The sequence below is a fragment of the Musa acuminata genome, chromosome BXJ3-5 (genome assembly GCF_036884655.1).
Source record: "Musa acuminata AAA Group cultivar baxijiao chromosome BXJ3-5, Cavendish_Baxijiao_AAA, whole genome shotgun sequence".
NCBI lineage: Eukaryota > Viridiplantae > Streptophyta > Magnoliopsida > Zingiberales > Musaceae > Musa > Musa acuminata.
The window spans coordinates 3,806,695-3,824,450 of NC_088353.1; the positions used below are offsets into that span (position 1 = coordinate 3,806,695).

Here is a 17,756-nt window from a genome sequence, read left to right on the forward strand (position 1 = left end):
CGGATGCATCGTTGCACCTCTGAATCCTCGTACGACGACCACTTGAGAAATGACGAATGTTTTGTATGACAGCTGTTGTTCCAATACTTTGCAAATAAATTATGCAGGTAATATTGAACATGCTGTCTGCCGTATAAGTCGACCAAGCCGGTTTAGATTCACCAACATCCTAATTCACTTCTCAATTAGGTAAACTTTTCTAGATCAGTGATCATCATTTAATCGAAACCATATTATAGAGTAAGATTTCATATGTGGAGTTATAGCACCCATCGAACAGCTTAGGTTCTTGGAAAATTTATCTGCTGCAATCTCTAATCCGTGTGCCACTATTCCTCCTAGAGAGGTGCTAGCCAGCGACGCTCATCTCTGGCGGAAGGGATTCAAACTTTGTTTCCAAGAATCACACCGGATAATGAATGATGCTGCCAAGTCAGTCCTTTTATTTTTTTTGTATTTCTTTTTAATGTTGTTGGAGCCTGAAATCAGTAAATAACACCTGCTAAAAAATGGAGGTGGTCGGAGACTCCCTCACGTTGTCTCGATAGGATATGCTTGAGGAGGATCCTACAAATGCCAGACTAACGTTACTTCTGCCACCATATGCTGAGAATAAATTTAACTTAGTATTAGATGATCATTTTTCAGTAATAAATTTAACTTAGTAATATATATAAGTAGTATTTTAAATATTAAATTAATGGTGGTGCATTAAACCAATTTATTATAGGTTTAATATCGAAGTTTTATCTAATATATTTTTAAAAAGTACTAGTTAGCTTAGCTAATAAATATTTTATGATGTATCACAATATCTTGGGTTAGAATTTTGCCGCTAGTTATTAAAAAATAATATATAAAATACTTCATCTACTAATTGGACGGGCTGCTGCACCGGTCCTTAGAATCTTGCCTTCACGAATAAGTAGGTGGTACTGTTCGTTGCTTCTCCCTCCCCTCCCTCAACTTGCCCATATTTATAGTGCATGGAGAGGTTGGCCACGCACTTGATGGTTGGCTTGGATGGATAAGAGCTGCCATAAACTGTTTTAACCGAAGCAGACCAGGAGGCTGTCGTGCATCCACGAGCTGAGCGTGGAATTGTTTTTAGTTAGTTTCAAGTTGTCATATCTATAAGTAAAATGATTACAGATTCCCAAACAAATACAGTACTATTGTAGACAAGTAATTAATATTGATTTCACGCGCAACGCGCCGATGCACGTCGAGTTCCCGTCCCCACCGTTCCAATAGTCTATGGCTGCTCTTATCCACCCAAGCACTGTGAATATGGCTAATGGGAGGGGGTGTGGTACGAGCAACGAGCAGTACTGACTCATAGAGACATAGGTCGTGTGTGATAGAGATCTAAACAATGGGCAGAGGAGGAGTCAGAAGAGTTACTGAAGCCTTTCTTCTTCTTCTTCTTCGTCTTCTTCCTCGTTTTCTTCCTATGCTGATGCTGGCCTTCGTCGCCACCAATTCAGCAGCTGCCCGTACCTACCCGATGCAGTATTATATATATATATATATATATATAGTTTTTGCTAAGACGTTATGATATATTATCAAAGTCTTTGCTAAGTTAACTGATGCTTTTAAAAACATATGGTATGTTTTAAACTCTCGAACTTTAATAAGTGAAATTGGTATAATATATTATCACTAGATTAATATTTTTGTTTTAATAAATCATGTGTCAGATAAAGTTATTAATGATATAAAATTAATCCATCGATGAAACCTATATTGTTTCGGACTCTAAGAGCTATGCTCATCGAACGACTTCAAGTAGTATAGTTATCGCCATTCAATAACTTACAAATCAAGATTATCCTTAGATGATCTGAGTGAGTACTCAATAAAAGAAACAAAATTCAAGATTCGATCCTTTGATGAAAAAAAGGTGAAGCACGATCAAAAACCCAATATGTCGACTCCGAAAAGTAAGGAAGATCAAGAAAAAGGTGCAAGATCCAATCTTTTTCCAAGAAAAGGTGAGACAACGACTCCAAGAACCGATCAAGCACAGTCATGGCTGGAATTCTTTGGGCGACTTTTTAATAGATTGCTCTAATCGATCGATATCTATGGCTTCGTGTTGAGAATTAATTCATAATAGTTATCTAAGTAGTTATCATGTTCTTAGTAGTTATAGACATGTTTTAAGAAATGACCCATGATCTATAAGTTATAGGATAGTTCCAACACTTAACTCAACTATGGGTGATATGATACAGTCACCTAGTTATCTCTAGTTCATATAAATAGGATCATAGTTTATGAAGTAAGATATAAGGAGAATACACTTGAGAATATCTTATAAGTATTTTATGTCAATCCTCTTATTTTAAATACTACATCAGTTTTCTTGATCGAAAAGATTCTTTTTACTTACATCATAGTGTTATGTTTTTATCAATTTCTTGCTCCTCCATCCCCAACAATTCGATAGAAGAGGAGGGTGAGCAGGAGATGGGTAAGTGGGGAGATATGAGGAGGGTTCTCCGAGGGTCTTAGGGAGCCCAAGGGAAAAGCGTGAGGGTTGATCCTAAAAAAAAGACATGGGAAGGGACAAAGGGAGTCGAGCGACAGGAATGCGATGAGGCTGCCAATTTGCCCTCGGTGGAAGGCAAGTGCCGCATGAGATGGTCATTCATCCCTGTTGTTATCATAGGATTTCGACACTAGCCGTCGTGTGTGATTTACTTACATATCAACAGGCACTTATATTTACATATCAATATATATTTATACTCACTACATACTATATCATCGTACAGTCACATCACCACCTTTTTTTCATAAGAACATTTCAGAAACAAGTAATCTTGGATTTCATCCAATATAAAATCACACTTTAAGTGATTATATCGTTCTTAAAAGAGAAATATATATTTTTCATCTACATATCACAAATAATTTACTTTTCCAATATCGTTCCATCAATTATTTTTAAAATAATAAATTCTAATATGCTTTTCAATACAAAATACCATACTTCTTTGCCTTCGTTGAAGTACGTTCTATAGGAAATATATATATGTTTCAGTCAAACTCGATCTAATCTACCCCATCATATCTTTCACGTACAACTCCAACAATATTGAATATGAAGTTAAAGTTTGAATTGAATTCCAACACTGATTTCTTTCCCGTCGCTGATAAGGAGCCATGCGAGCGTCGCGCTCTCTCTCTCTCTCTCTCTTAGTTATGGATCCACAGGCGTGCGTCCTCGATACACCCAGGTGTTATCCGCCACTCCGCCGCTGCTGTCCTACCCTCCACCGCCCGTTGTGGTGTCCTCACCTAGCACTCTCCGGAGGTCATCGTGCACTGTCCTCTGGCCTGCGCACCTCCAGCCAAGCATGACGAACTTTTGCTCCATGACTCCCGGTAATCTGGTAGCATGCATGCATGCATGCTTCCTAGTGTTGTGATTAGGTTTCCTTCCCAGTCTTGGATTCTTGCATTAGGTTTAGTAGTAATACTTCCGAGCATCCTCGATCTTCTACTTCTGCAAGACAAATATTTATTTTGAGCGTGATATAAGATCGTATTATTATCCCATTTATTATTTTGATCAGCTCTTATCTTCTTGGAAGCATATTCTTGTTGTTGGAAATTTAATGCTTGAACTCAAATGAAACGTAACCTGTTCATCTTATTTTAAAAAAGTGAATAATTTTCCGAAACAAATATAATTCTAGCTATGATGTTCTCCGATGGTTTTCCTAAAACTTAACATTGGCAGTCGAATCAATGGATGGATTGATTTCTTTTAGAAACGAATCAATTAAATAATTGTGTCCATTTAACCTAATGGAATTTTATTATTATCTAACGATACCAAGAAAAATCACAGCATACGATAATAGCATGAGCAAACAATGATCGGAACATCAAGTTTGATTTGATAATTATATTTCCCCAAAAGCTGTTGCTAGAGTCAGAGTAAGCTTGAAGTTGTAGGATTAGTGGTAACCCAATTGTAGTATCATGATTAATTATGAGTTTTATGTAAATTTTTTTTGCTTAAAAATATAAAAATATCAACATAAAATTAATATGGTTAATTAAATTACATTAATATAAATCAATATAATTCCTAGTGATTATATTATATGTCTACAAGAATTTGACTATAATATTGGAGCAAAAAATGATCCTGAAATATTTTCACAAGTCATGAATTGCAAAGAGTCTCATTTGTGGCATGATACCATAAAAGAATAGATGAATTCCATGATGAGAAATGGAGTCTGGGATCTTGTAGAGTTGTCTAGTGAAGCAAAGGCTATTGGTTATAAATGAGTCTTTAAAACTAAGAAAGATTTGTTAGGCAACTTTGAGAGATACAAGGCAACACTTGTTGCAAAGGGATTTATTTTAAAAGAGGGAATCGATTATACAGAGACGTTTTCTCCTGTATTTAAAAAAGATTATTTTCGTATCATTTTGACATTAGTTGCTCATTTTGACCTTGAATTGTAATAAATTGATGTGAAAATAATATTTCTTAATGGAGATCTAGAGGAAGAGGTATATATGAAACAATCTAAAGGTTTCTCCTCTAGTATTGGTAAACACTTAGTTTGTAAGCTTAAGAAGTCTGTATACAGTTTAAAACAAGCCTCCCGCTAATGATATTTTAAATTCTATGAAATGATTTCTTGATTCAAATTTATTGAAAATCTCATAGATCAATGTATATACCAGAAGGTCAGTGGGAGTAAAATATGTTTCCTTGTTTTATATGTAGATGATATTTGTTGAAAATCCCATTGTGAAACATGATAGGTTCAATTTGAACCAATGCCTAAGAACAACTTTAAAAGAGAATCAATGAAAAACATCCCATATGCTTTCGCCGTAGGAAGTCTTATGTATGCTCAGGTTTGTACTAAACATGATATTGCATTTATTATGGGGATGCTAGGTCAATATCAGAGTAATCCAGGTATGGACCACTACAGAGCTGTAAAGAAAGTGATGAGGTATTTACAAGGAATCAAAGATTACATGCTTATGTATAAACATATAGACAATCTAGATGTAATTGGTTACTTGGATTCAGACTTTGTTGGTTGTGTCGATTCTCATAAATCAACATCAAGATATATTTTTATGATGGCTAGTGGAGCTATTTCTTGGAGAAGCTCTAAGCAGACCTTGATTGTTACTTCTACTATGACGTTGAGTTTGTCTCCTATTTTGAGACTACTTCACATGATGTATAGCTTAAGAATTTCATTTTTGGGCTTAGAATTATGGATTCTATTTCTAGGCTCTTAAGAATTTTTTGTGATAATTCAACTGCTGTTTTTATGATTAAAAACAATAAAAGTGTAAGTCAAATTAAATATATCGACATTAAGTATTTAGCCATAAAAAAACGTGTAAAAGAAAAGAAAGTGATCATTGAGTATATTAGCATTAAATTGATGATTGTTGATCCTTTAACTGAAGGTATGCCACCTCTGAAATTCAAGAATTATGTAAAGAAAATGGGACTTGGTTCCACTTTATAATGATATTGAAACTCTTATATATTGTGATATTTTTTCATTCATGTGTATATTATTTTGAGAAAATATATTGTTACTAGACCAAGAATAAACATAAGGTTTATTCATTAAGTAATATTATCACATTAAGATTAAGAAACTAAATACATCGTGATACATGGATGATAATAATTGCTCTTAGAGGACTTATCGGTATGATTCATATATTTATTTCTTAAGAAAGTTGTTCGATAAAAATTAATTTAAATTATTAAGCTAAACGTATGGACCAAATGGGAGAATATAATCGTTCTCATTAAGATTCCTTCATTCATGATAATGAATTCCTTCATTTATAATAGTTTAAATATTTTAGTTTTTTATTCATTATAAATGAAATCGTTATTATTAAATGAAATATTTAATATCATTAAAATTCTTCATTATGGTCTAAACGTTATAATTTTAAATTAATTCTTGAACGTTATGAGTTGGTGATAATAAACGTTCTTGATAGGAGAACATCTATATAAATGAGGATTTTGATTTTTGGGCTCAACATCTTTTTGAAGTCAAAAGGATTTCCTACACCATCTAAAGTAAGAAACCATTGTAGAAATTCTTGATAACAATGGCTAGAGGTACGCTATTTTGTTTCTACATTAGTTTTATTGTGTTTCTATTATAATCATTTAGAAATACAAGTTGATATCAAAGATTTCTATATATTTTTAAAAGCATCAATTAACTTTATAAAGATTTTGATAATATACCATAACATCTTAAGCTCGAATCTTATTTTTATCATTGATCCTTAAATATATATATATATATATATATATATATATATATATATATATATATATATATATACTACATCTAAGCAAGGGATTGCACATGAGGGTAAGAACGGGCTGCTGATGAGTTGGTGGAGAAGGAGGAGTGCATAGGAAGAAGAAGAAAGACAGTACGTCTTCTGCTTTCTCTAGCCATTTTTGGCTCTCTGTCACACACGACGACCTATGTATGTACGAATCGGTATTGTTTGTTGCTTCTCCCTCCCCTTTCCATTTGAAGGGTGGGGACGTACATCCGCGCGTTGCGCGTGTAATCATTTTTAATTGCTCGTCTACAACAGTACTGTGTTATTTGTTTTGTAATCTGTAATCATATTAATTATAGATATGGCAACTTGAAACTGAGGTATTCAATAATATTAATATCACATGGGAAGTGTGGAGAATCCTCATCCACGTAAAAATAATTTACAATTTTCCATGTGCTTCGCGCGGATGCATTTATACTGTTAATGCACCGACGCACCTTCACCAACTCTGGTGCTGCAACTTTTATCTGGGTGTCATTTTGAGAGAGAGAGAGAGAGAGAGAGAGATATGACACTCTTGAGCTCTGCATCCATTATTTATTCTCATGAACACATATAACCGGTTTAAGGAAGTCACATGCATTTATGGGACTATAAATGGCTCGAGCATTGTGGCCCTATAAATAGGAGAGGAGGAGGGAGGAGGGAATACGCACTACCTCCTACTTACTTGCACAGGTACGCTGTGATAGAAAGCTCAGTGGTAAGCAATGGCTGGAGGAGGCAAAAGAGGTGCAGCGTCGTGTCTTCTACTTGTGACGTTGTTGGCCTTCTTCGCCACCGACTCCTCGGCGGCCCGTGTCACACCCCGTCCGCAATCCCTCGCCGGAGGTAGGTAGATAAATATGTATGGGAACGTGTATGTGTTAGGGCTGCTGATCGAGGCATCGTTAATCCCGTCTTCACGCTGCAGCGGTACTGAGTGCGTTGGGGGCAAGGTCTGATGGGCCGTGCTGCAGATGCATCTGTCCTCTCATTTACCCACCTTCTTGGTGCGTTTGCGGCGGCGTATGGCAAGGCTCCTGCCCTTCCGCCTGCACCAACTGCGAGTGTGTCCTCAACGAGTGCACTTGCCTCGATCACGTGGACTACAAGGCCTGCGAGGCCGACTCCTGTCGCTGGCTTGATGGCGTCCCCAAACTAGAGCCGTCGCAGCAGTGGGCGATCGAAGAAACCGGTGGGAAATTAGGGATGATGGTGTGATCCGATCGTGTTTGTGTTCGCCTGTTATTTCTGTTGTCCTGTCTCTCTCCGTCCTATCTATCCATCCATCTATGTCGTGTGTTGTTGCTTTGCTTCAGTAATAAAATGCTTCTGCTTTTATCGTGACGGATGCATCGTTAGCATATAAAGAGCTCTATTTATAAACAAGTGTATGGATCTTTTGGTGAGTTGAACAATATTCTTTGAAAAAAGATCTTTTGAAAGATGTAGTAATCTAAATATAAAAAAAAAATCATATAAATAGTTCAAAGAGTCCTTTTTTTTTTTTAATGTACTCATGTACTGTGATCTCATGTCATGTATGAGACGAGGTAATTACTGTAATCATTAACATTTGAATCTAACAAAAATTATATTTTTACCATTTTCTTCTATCATATTTCTTGCACAATGCCATCGTATTTTTAATAAAATAAGTGTTACAATTTACCCTGAGCAATATGATAAAAAAAAACTTTCAGATAGAAATATAAACCTTTTCATTGATTTATCACTATCGCCTATCGGGTTAAGTCTCATTGTCAAAAACTTTTGCGACAAAGGTATAACTTGTCACTAAATTATAGACATTGAGACCGATGTATTATGATATCAAAGCCGATCCAAATTTAGTTCCAAATCAGAAATCCTTTAATCCCACGTTAACAATTCGATCTTTTGAGTTAAATTGATGTTCAATCTCATATATGCTAATCTTTATTTACATTATATTTCATCAGTCTTGACATATCAATATCGAGATAAAAATTTTAAGTTGAAAAAAAAGAGAAAAAAATTCAGATTGAAATATATAATTTTAAATGAATAAAAAAATGATTTTTTTTATAAATAAAATATTTTTTTTAAATAATTTTATAAAAAAAAATCCATATCTCCGCATGGCGACATACAACTCGCAACATGACATGCTTCTTCTATCTCACTCTTCAAAACTCAAGGGAGTGTCTTATCCACTTATTCCTATCTGTCTTAGCACCATTCAATATGTTTTCTGATTTTACAAGATGCATTCCTACTATGTCAATGTTTTGTTCATACCATATAAGGTGTTTTTAATATCTTATCTTATAAAAAGAATATTATCTCAAGAACCATTCGTTCAATTTGCCAGATTATAACAAATATGTTACCATTTTCAGAATCAATCGGTGCTCAGATTTACAATAAGATCTTGATGAAACCATCCTTTGCTCATAGATAGGCTTCTTATCACTTTTGCATTAATGTCTTGCCTTCAACAAGTCTTTCTTCAACCATCTATGATGCCTCAGATTAGATCAGATGGTTGTCGACAAAGATAGTTCTGATGTACACTATTCTTCCTTAGTTCATACACTTTAAGAAGGACAAGTTCTAATATACCTTCTACCTCTACCTCTACCTCTACCTCTATAGAGATTAAAGGATTTGTCCCTAATCCTCTCTATTGGAGGGAACATGGTGATGAGGCATTGCCATCTCTCACCTCAAAGAGGAGGATACATATGGGCATGTGAGCAAATGTAGCTTCCTAATATATATATGGGGATGCCTCTAAGATGGGACATTGATTTTCACTCCTAATAGTAGAATGTTTTATTGATTCTAATATTAGTTATGAAAGACTTAATTCATGAGCTTGATAAATTAATTTTTTTTATCGAGTAAATAAATAGATATTTGAGTTGACTTGATATGAAAAGTATTGTTTTGACTATTTTGAAGATTTAAAAGATGTATGAATAAATAGATAAACAAAATGTCATTAGAAGAAGGTTGAAATTGAACTGAAGGCTATGACTAAACTAAAATTGAGTCTTGCTGGTGATAGTATTACTACTTATTAGCATCGTTTCGACTAAATGATAGTAGTATTGCCGGGAGAAAACAAGTGAAGTGAAGAAAATAGGAAAAGAAAATTAAGGAAGAACACAAAAGGAGAAAAAGCAAATAGTATTATCAAATAGGTTAGATGTCAATTTAGACCATGCATGGAAATATATTAGGACTCTAAAATTTTGTTTTATATTTGGATAATAAGTTCATTTTTTCAATAATTCTATAAAAAGAGAAACTACCTTGATTTTATAATCTACAAAATATCATAAGTACTATATGACTTTACCTATTTTATTTTCAAAGAATCACATGTATTTATAAACTTAGTAATATATAAAAATTAGATATGTTTTAATGAATATTTATTAGTTTTATAAAGTATTTATTTGTTCTAGTTATTGAAAGTATCATATGGTTTCTTACAAAATAAGATATATAATCAATTGTTTTGATCATCAATTGCTTATAGGTTATGTTATGTAATCCTCATTTTTCCAAGCCCTAACATAAGAATTAAGTATATTACATACATACGTCGTCGTAAGAGTTAAACATGGTTCTACGTCGTATTATGAGGATAGAGCCTGACTAAATCAAATAATATTATTAGGACTTCGAATGTCTTCTTAGCTATGTTTATACATTTTTATGACTTTTGTAAAATTATGTATACTGAATGACCTATTAAAAGCTTATTTTTATGTATTATCTAACATGCTATGATTTGCAAAACGCATAAAGTATATAATCTTCTATACATAAGCCAAAGGAAATGTTAAATTATCAGAATTTATTTATTTTGTGTTACTTATGTTATGTGACTAATTTTCTTCGCGAATCAATCATATAGCTTAAGTTTCTCTCTTTCTTTGGGTGAAAAATTTCAGTATCTTGGGATTAAACAGTTTTAGTAGAGAATTAGTTGCCTCAGATTAACGAGAAAATTTTGTATTTTATTCACTTGATTCGTATTCTCATATGATGATGCATTGCGGGTACAAATGATCAATGAGCATCTATCAATTAAAGGCCTGTAACTCTCAGTAAGTTACAGCAATTCCTATAGATCTGTACCACAACAGGAAGAACTGTCAAATGAAGATCCCAAAGAAAGCTCTTCCGGAATGATACATAGCAGGTGATGGCGATTGCTCATGCAGTTTCTTCCGCTGCTTAGGAAGAACACCTCATTTTAATCGTCAGCCTCAATAATGCACACAACCACCACCGTGATATCGTCTTTCTTGCCTCCTTTTCGGCTCTTTCCTGCCTTTCTGCATGCTATAGAGAAGGGTGTTTCTTTCGTTCTTCTGAGTGAGTTGCGTTGGGCTTCATCAGCAATAAGACTAGCTATACGTTCTGCACTTAGATTGAGCACCAATCCGGATTTTATCAGTCGAACCACCTCGCTGTCGAACAGGTTGTCGAATACCCCATCTGTGGCTACAACAATGATGTCTCCTGGTTCAACTCCCATCGACTTTACCTGTTTCAGGAGCAATGAAGCGGAGAGCAAATATGATAAGAGTCGAATCTTGACGCTTACAACAAGAGGTTATGTCAAGAGTCAAATCTTGGTGATCCAATACTTACAACATGCAATTATTAGGAAGATGAAAGAAATTGGAAGATCTCCCAGAGTTGCAACATGCACTTTGGCTTAGGTTAAGAAGATGAATCTTACAGCAAAATGTTTGAGAGAAATACAACTACAATTATCTGTGAACTCTCCCTGCCCAAATTGAACTACAGATGTCATGCTTGCAACTGTACTAACCTCTGCATCATTTAGCGTTTCGCCGCCAGAGTTTTGGAGTTGATATGGCGTGTTAAAACCTCTTTGTTGTGCGGGAGAATGGTACAATACGGCATCATCTCTAACCACCAAAAAGCCGCTATCGCCAATATTCACTGTATGAATGTACTGCAAACCAAAAAACAATGCCGTTGACCTACTGAGCTAGTTTGTGTTCTAAGACAATATAATCCAATAGCTAAGTTTAATAGTCGATGCTATATTTGATTGCATGCAATAAGAAGAATAAAAAACCTGGCCTTTGAGTGCCATGATGCAAGCTGTGGAGGCTCCCAATGCATTTGTCAGGGCATGAGCTGTTGCCAGGACCTGGAAAGGATCAACGCAACCTTCAGGTGATGCACGAACCGCTTGCTCCGCACGAGACATGAGCTCTCGAGCATATTCTCCGGCATCGATGCCTAACTTGGCCCATCCACCGACGCCATCTGCTACACCGACGACTTGCTCATGCTCACATATGAAGTGAGCGTCTTCTCCTTTCAATTTTCTCATATGTGGTATGTAATATGATCCTGCCTTCATCTTCAGTGGCCTCCTCTTCTCAACTGCTTCGTGAGTTCTGTAGACAAGAAGTGAATGGTACATCAGAAACTACACATAAGAGAGAAGCTTATTCTTCACCTTTCTACGTACCTGCACCTCTGTTCCTGTGTTTCGGTGGGCAACTCCGGATCTTGAGCAGTAGACAAGGATGCACTGTCATCGTTATGGTACTCTGGGCTGTCTTCCTTCGTGGCGATCGAATCTTGACTGCTGTAGTCAATTAAATGAAACATCAAAATCAAAACCCGAAATTTGATGGAAGACGTAAGTCAGATGAACTTGTTCTTTGAATTATGCGTGCCTGCACTGCTCTTTACAGGTAGATGTCGGCTCCTCAGTTTCTGTGAGCAGCGATAGATCTTGAGCAGTGGAAGAAGACGAAGGGCCATTGCTTGGGTATTCTGCGTTGTCTTCCTTCATGGCGACCGTATCTTGACTTCTGTAGATAAGACCGCAATGATACATCAAATTCGCAAAGGAGAACGAAAACAGAGTCCAAGAAGGTTGCTCTTTCCATTCTACGTACCCGCATTTCTCTCTAGAGGTGGACGACGACTGGTCCTTTGTTTCGATGAGAAACTCCGGACTGCGAGCAGTGGAAGAAGAAGATGAAGGATCACCGTTTTGGTGTTCAGGGTTCTCTTCCTTCATGTCCGGAGAACGGAGGGCAGGATGAAGACGAGTCTTTCTGGGTTTTCGTGGACGGCGTTGATGAGAGACCATGGAGGTGCTGCAGGTGTTTTATAGTGCGGGGACGAGGGCGTAGTTGTTGAAGCCAACAAGGAGTCGGAAGTGGCTGGTGGTTTCAGATTGCTTTGGGAGTAGAACACCTGGATTATGCCTTATCATAGATTGAATTATAAGATTGTGATGGATACACTTATTATCAACATCTATCATATTAACCATCCCCTGCAGTAAGTTTATTTTTATAATAATCATACCTTTAAGTTGGATTATGTCTTATCATAAACCCTAATTAGAGTTCACCTATTTAGTATTACTGATTTGGTCATGTGATTAATTTCACTCGCTATTCATTCAATCATATACATGCATTGCAGGTACAAAGAATCAATGAGAATCGATCGATTGAAAGCCTGAAACAGTGCCTTTAGATTTGTACCACAACAGGAAGAACTGTCAAACGAAGATCCCAAAGAAAGCTCTTCCGGAATGATATATAGCAGGTGATGGCAATTGCTCATGCAGTTTCTTCCGGTGCTTAGATAGAACACTTATCTTAATCGTCAGCCTCAAGAATGCACATAACCACCACCGTGATATCGTCTTTCTTGCCTCCTTTTCGGCGCTTTCCTGCCTTTCTACATGCTATAGAGAAGGGTGTTTCTTTCGTTCTTCTGATTGAGTTGCGTCGGGCTTCATCAGCAATAAGATTAGCCATACGTTCTGCACTTACACTGAGCGCCAATCCGGATTTTATAACTCGAATCACCTCTCTGTCGAACAGGTTGTCGAAGACCCCATCGGTGCCTACAACAATAATGTCTCCTGGTTCAACTCCGATCGACTTTATCTGTTTCAGGTGCAATGAAGTGGAGAGTAAATGTGAATCTTGATGCTTACAATAAGAGGTCATGTTAAGAAGTTAATAGATGATAGTGTCCCCACTTTTCTTGGTAATGCAGGTACTTACGACATGCAATTATTAGGTTTAGGTTGAAAAGATGAAAGAAATCGGAAGATCTCCCAGAGTTGCAATAGGCAATTAGGGTTAGGTTGAAAAGATGAAACTTACAACAAAATGTTTGAGATATAGATTCTGTGAAATCTCCCTGTCCAAATTTAACTACAAATCATGTTTGCAACTGTGCTAACCTCTGCATCATTTAGCGTTTCGCCTCCAGATTTTTGGAGTTGATATGGCCTGTTAAATCTTAGTTGTTGGGTTGGAGAATGGTAGAATACTTCATTATTTCTGACCACCAAAAAGCCACTATCGCCAATATTCACCGTATGAATGTACTGCGATCCAAGAAACAATAGTTTGTGACCGAAGACGCGCAATCCAATAGCGAAGTTGAACTGTCAAATGCCATAACTGATTGCATGCAATAAGAAGAATCGAAAACCTGGTCTTTGAGTGCTACGATGCAAGCAGTGGAGGATCCCAAGGCATTTGTGCGAGCATGAGCTGTTGCCAGCACCTGGTGAGGATCAACACAACCTTCAGGTGATGCACGAACCGCTTTCTCGGCATGAGACATGAGCTCTCGAGCATATTCTCCGGCGTCGACGCCTAACTTGGCCCATCCGCCGACGCCATCTGCTACGCCGACGACTTGCTCATGCTCGCATACGAAGTGAGCGTCGTCTCCTATCAATTTTGTCTTCTGTGGTATGTAGCATGATCCGGCCTTCATCTTCAGTGGCCTCCTCTTGCCGACTGCATCGTGACTTCTGTAGACAAGAAGTCTGACGGTACATCAGAAACTACACATAAGAGAGAAGCTTATTCTTCACCTTTCGACGTACCTGCACCTCTGTTCCTGTGTTTCGGAGGGCAACTCTTGATCTTGAGCGGTAGGCGTGGATGCAGTATCATTGTTGTGGTACTCTGGGTTATCTCCCTTCATGAAGGAAGATCGAAACCCAAAATCGAAATCCAACATTAGACGGAAATCCCAACTCAGACAAGCTTGTTCTTTGAATTCTACGTGCCGGCATTCCTCTTCACAGGTTGATGATGGCCCCTTTGTTTCTTGGTGCAACTTTAGATCTCGAGCGGTAGAAGAAGACGAAGGACCATTATTTGGGTACTCGGCGGTGCCTTCTTTCATGGCGACCGCATCTCGACTTCTGCAGGCAAGACCGCAATGAGACACCAAATTCGCGAAGGAGGACAGGAACCGAGTACAAGAAGCTTGCACTTTGCTTTCTGCGTCTCTGCACTTCTCTCTAGAGGCGGAGGACGACGGGTCCTTTGTTCCAGTGAGAATCTCCGAATCACGAGCGGTGGAAGAAGAAGAAGAAGAAGAAGCATGATCACCGTTAATGTGTTCAGGGTCGTCTTCCTTCATGTCGGAGGATGGAGGGCAGGAAGAAGGCTCGTCTTCCTGGATGTCTGCGATTTCGAGACTGTGGAGGTGCCGCAGGCGTTCCATAAAGCAGAACGAGGGCATAGTTTCCCTGCAGGTGCTGCATTCAATCGTTTCCTTGGCCAAATAACACGCATAAGCTGCCATATTATTATTGTTGGCAATGATGGTTATCAGACTTGTATTTTTATCATTCTGATTTTTATATTTTTAAAAATTATATTAAAATATCTATATTTACGAAATATAAATATTGAGATCCCTATAAAGGGTTAAAAAATAATTTTAGTGAAAAATCAAGACAGAGAAAGAGAGAAGTTTTATTAGAGTAATTGAATTAAATGTTTCATTTTCGTAAGTATAACGATATCGATATAATCTTTTTAAAAATGTAAGGACTGAGATACTAAAGATAACTCATTTCATTAATACTAATTTCACTATTATTATCAATCATATCACTATTTCACCATCAATTACATGCTAATATCTTGGTATGAACACAAGCGACACAAAGATGTGGTACCATTTTAATTTATTTTTATTTAAATATCATAAGTTGTAATATTATATTTTGATTTTAGTTTCTTAAATTACTCAAGGAGAAAATGAAAATAAAAAAAAAAACAAATGCAAAGAAAGGAAGAAATAATTTATTGGTTTTTATTGGAGATTTCATTTGCAAAAGGAATATCACATCTCTCATTAATATCTACCAATTCTATATATCATAAAAAATAAAAATTATTTTAAATTAAATATACAAATATTGTCACGTACCGAAATTTCATTTTGAAACATAGACATCTTATAAATAGACATCCAGCAATTCGCTAACTAAATCAAATTTTATTTATGATAAATTCAAATATTTGATTCATTACATCTAATAACCGAGTAAAATATTTATTATAGTTGAATTCTTAATAAAAATAAAAAAGACTAAAATAGATGCCTATGATAAATAAATAAATAAATAATTCAACACAAATTGATTGGGAATCTTGTGAAAATCAAAACAAGATAAAAACTAGTAGTTATCTTCTTTTTCTTATTGTATTTTTATTACATTTTTTTTCTCTCTTTTCAATAAGAAAAAAATCACTATTTATCCATATGATATTTTGTGTCAAAATTTTGTAAGCATCAAAACCACTGTTATGCAAAAAAAAAATTGATGTTAAGAACTAAAATCAAATAATAACTTATCAGAATTTTATATCTTTCGATGTCATTTAAATTTTTTTTATTTGATCAGTAATCCGACGAATAATTAACTGGAGGTTCAAAGTTCGTTTGTACTTTTTTTTTATATCGATTAATAATTATAATCAAATTAAATATATTTTATCTAATCAAATATAACTATATAATCTAAAAAAGACGTCCAAAAGATTGAACTTTAATTCCATGTCGTATCATCCGACTTCGTTGAGCAAAATCAACCAGTAAATTGTGTATGATCTTTCTCATCTTAATTGTTAGATCATGTACCTTTCTTTCCCCACTGCTTACAATCATAAATTACTGTGTTTCTTTTTCTTAACAGGTAGATTGCCCTGTTTGATTGCAACAAAGTGCCACGAGATAGATAGATAGATAGATAGATACATCAGCAGTGCCCACCGAGCATTTGTCGATGCCTTCTTCAAGTCGGGGCAACTTTGAATACCATCATCATTCACGCAGCTCTCGTCAACTTTCCCAAAAGTAATCGTAGAATATTGAGCCAATCAGTCATGGCAGGCAACTTTCCCTTTGCTAGAGAGTCACTGCGCATACCATATCTTTCGCTGGTGTAAGCCCTCTGCAGTCTTCCCTCATCTTCTTCTTTGCGGCTTCAGCAATCTCAAACAGCCACTGGGAGTAGGGGAGAGACATATGGAGCCACCAACTTCCCAGGTGATGTCAAGCAGAGACGACCCCCAAGATCAAATCATCAACGCATGGTAAGCATCACGTCTGCAGATTCCTTTGCTGGTTGTTGTCGTGTTGTCGGCTTACTGTTCTGCTGCAGTTGTTCCTGCTGCTATGACTGCCTGACGAGCTGCTTCGACTACATCTGCTGCTTCTGCCTCTGGGACTGCTAGGCTTGGCAGAGAGTGAACCCATGGCCCGACTCATCATCTCCTTCTTTGTGCTTGCGCTCTTTCTCCCCGTCACAGTGAAGATGGAGTGAGTGGGTTCATCCATACCCATGCAATCTTCTGTGTTTTCCGCAACGGTAACCGCTACAAGTCATCATCCGTTTCTTTGGTGTTTTTGCTGATAGAACAGTGAAGTGGGATGAACAGGAGATCACTGCTCTGTTGGCTGAGGCATCATGTACCCATTGCTCTTTAGTTTCCCGAAAGCATCTCTGATGTCAAACTCCGCAAAATACTTTATTCTCCTAATTACTAGCTAATTATATATATATATATATATATATAATCTTATGTAATTATTATTTTTAGTATCATAATTTTTATAATTTTAAAAATTATAACAATATTCTTATAGATATAAAAATAAAACATCTATATTCATTTATCTTAACAACATCAATTTTACTAATTAAATGAAAAGGTAAAATGATGACGAAGGGTCGTTGACCCTTTGACAATTATGTCAGTATCGACGTAGATACAAAACAATATTCACCTCTTGTTGTTTTTCTAATCCACAACAATCACCCATCGATATTGTCTGTCATCATTAATTGAAATATTAAAATTATTTTTTTATCTTTTATTTTTATATTTTTGTTAATAAAATTGATTGGTAAATGAATCTAAATATTATATTTTCGTAGTTATAAAGAAGTGAATATAACTTTTTAAAATATAGGGATCGAGATACTAAATATAAATAAATTATTATGAATAATATATAATTAGCCCTTACTTGCTAATCCTAAT

At 36.1% G+C, this 17,756-nt stretch overlaps 2 protein-coding genes and 2 long non-coding RNA genes across 4 annotated transcripts; 2 read left to right on the plus strand and 2 right to left on the minus strand.

Annotated features, from left to right (window-relative positions):
* The first annotated feature begins 7,045 nt into the window (after nucleotides 1–7,045).
* LOC135638562 (uncharacterized) lies at nucleotides 7,046–7,722 on the plus strand. Its single transcript, XR_010496655.1, has 2 exons — nucleotides 7,046–7,224; nucleotides 7,307–7,722. It is a non-coding gene; the product is annotated as an uncharacterized LOC135638562 (long non-coding RNA).
* Nucleotides 7,723–10,627: 2,905 nt separating this feature from the next.
* Nucleotides 10,628–12,448, minus strand: LOC135639143 (probable protein phosphatase 2C 55). The gene is made up of 6 exons (XM_065152931.1): nucleotides 12,324–12,448; nucleotides 12,099–12,236; nucleotides 11,888–12,007; nucleotides 11,486–11,813; nucleotides 11,213–11,359; nucleotides 10,628–10,921 (listed from the first exon to the last, which is right to left on the minus strand). Exons 1-6 carry the CDS (start codon nucleotides 12,446–12,448, stop codon nucleotides 10,628–10,630), a joined length of 1,152 nt encoding a protein of 383 aa, XP_065009003.1.
* A 592-nt stretch (nucleotides 12,449–13,040) lies between these two features.
* LOC135639144 (probable protein phosphatase 2C 55) lies at nucleotides 13,041–14,940 on the minus strand. Its single transcript, XM_065152932.1, has 4 exons — nucleotides 14,294–14,940; nucleotides 13,891–14,218; nucleotides 13,637–13,843; nucleotides 13,041–13,334 (listed from the first exon to the last, which is right to left on the minus strand). Exons 1-4 carry the CDS (start codon nucleotides 14,938–14,940, stop codon nucleotides 13,041–13,043), a joined length of 1,476 nt encoding a protein of 491 aa, XP_065009004.1.
* Nucleotides 14,941–16,511: 1,571 nt separating this feature from the next.
* LOC108952852 (uncharacterized) lies at nucleotides 16,512–17,236 on the plus strand. Its single transcript, XR_001978009.2, has 2 exons — nucleotides 16,512–16,805; nucleotides 16,874–17,236. It is a non-coding gene; the product is annotated as an uncharacterized LOC108952852 (long non-coding RNA).
* The last annotated feature ends 520 nt before the right edge of the window (nucleotides 17,237–17,756 follow it).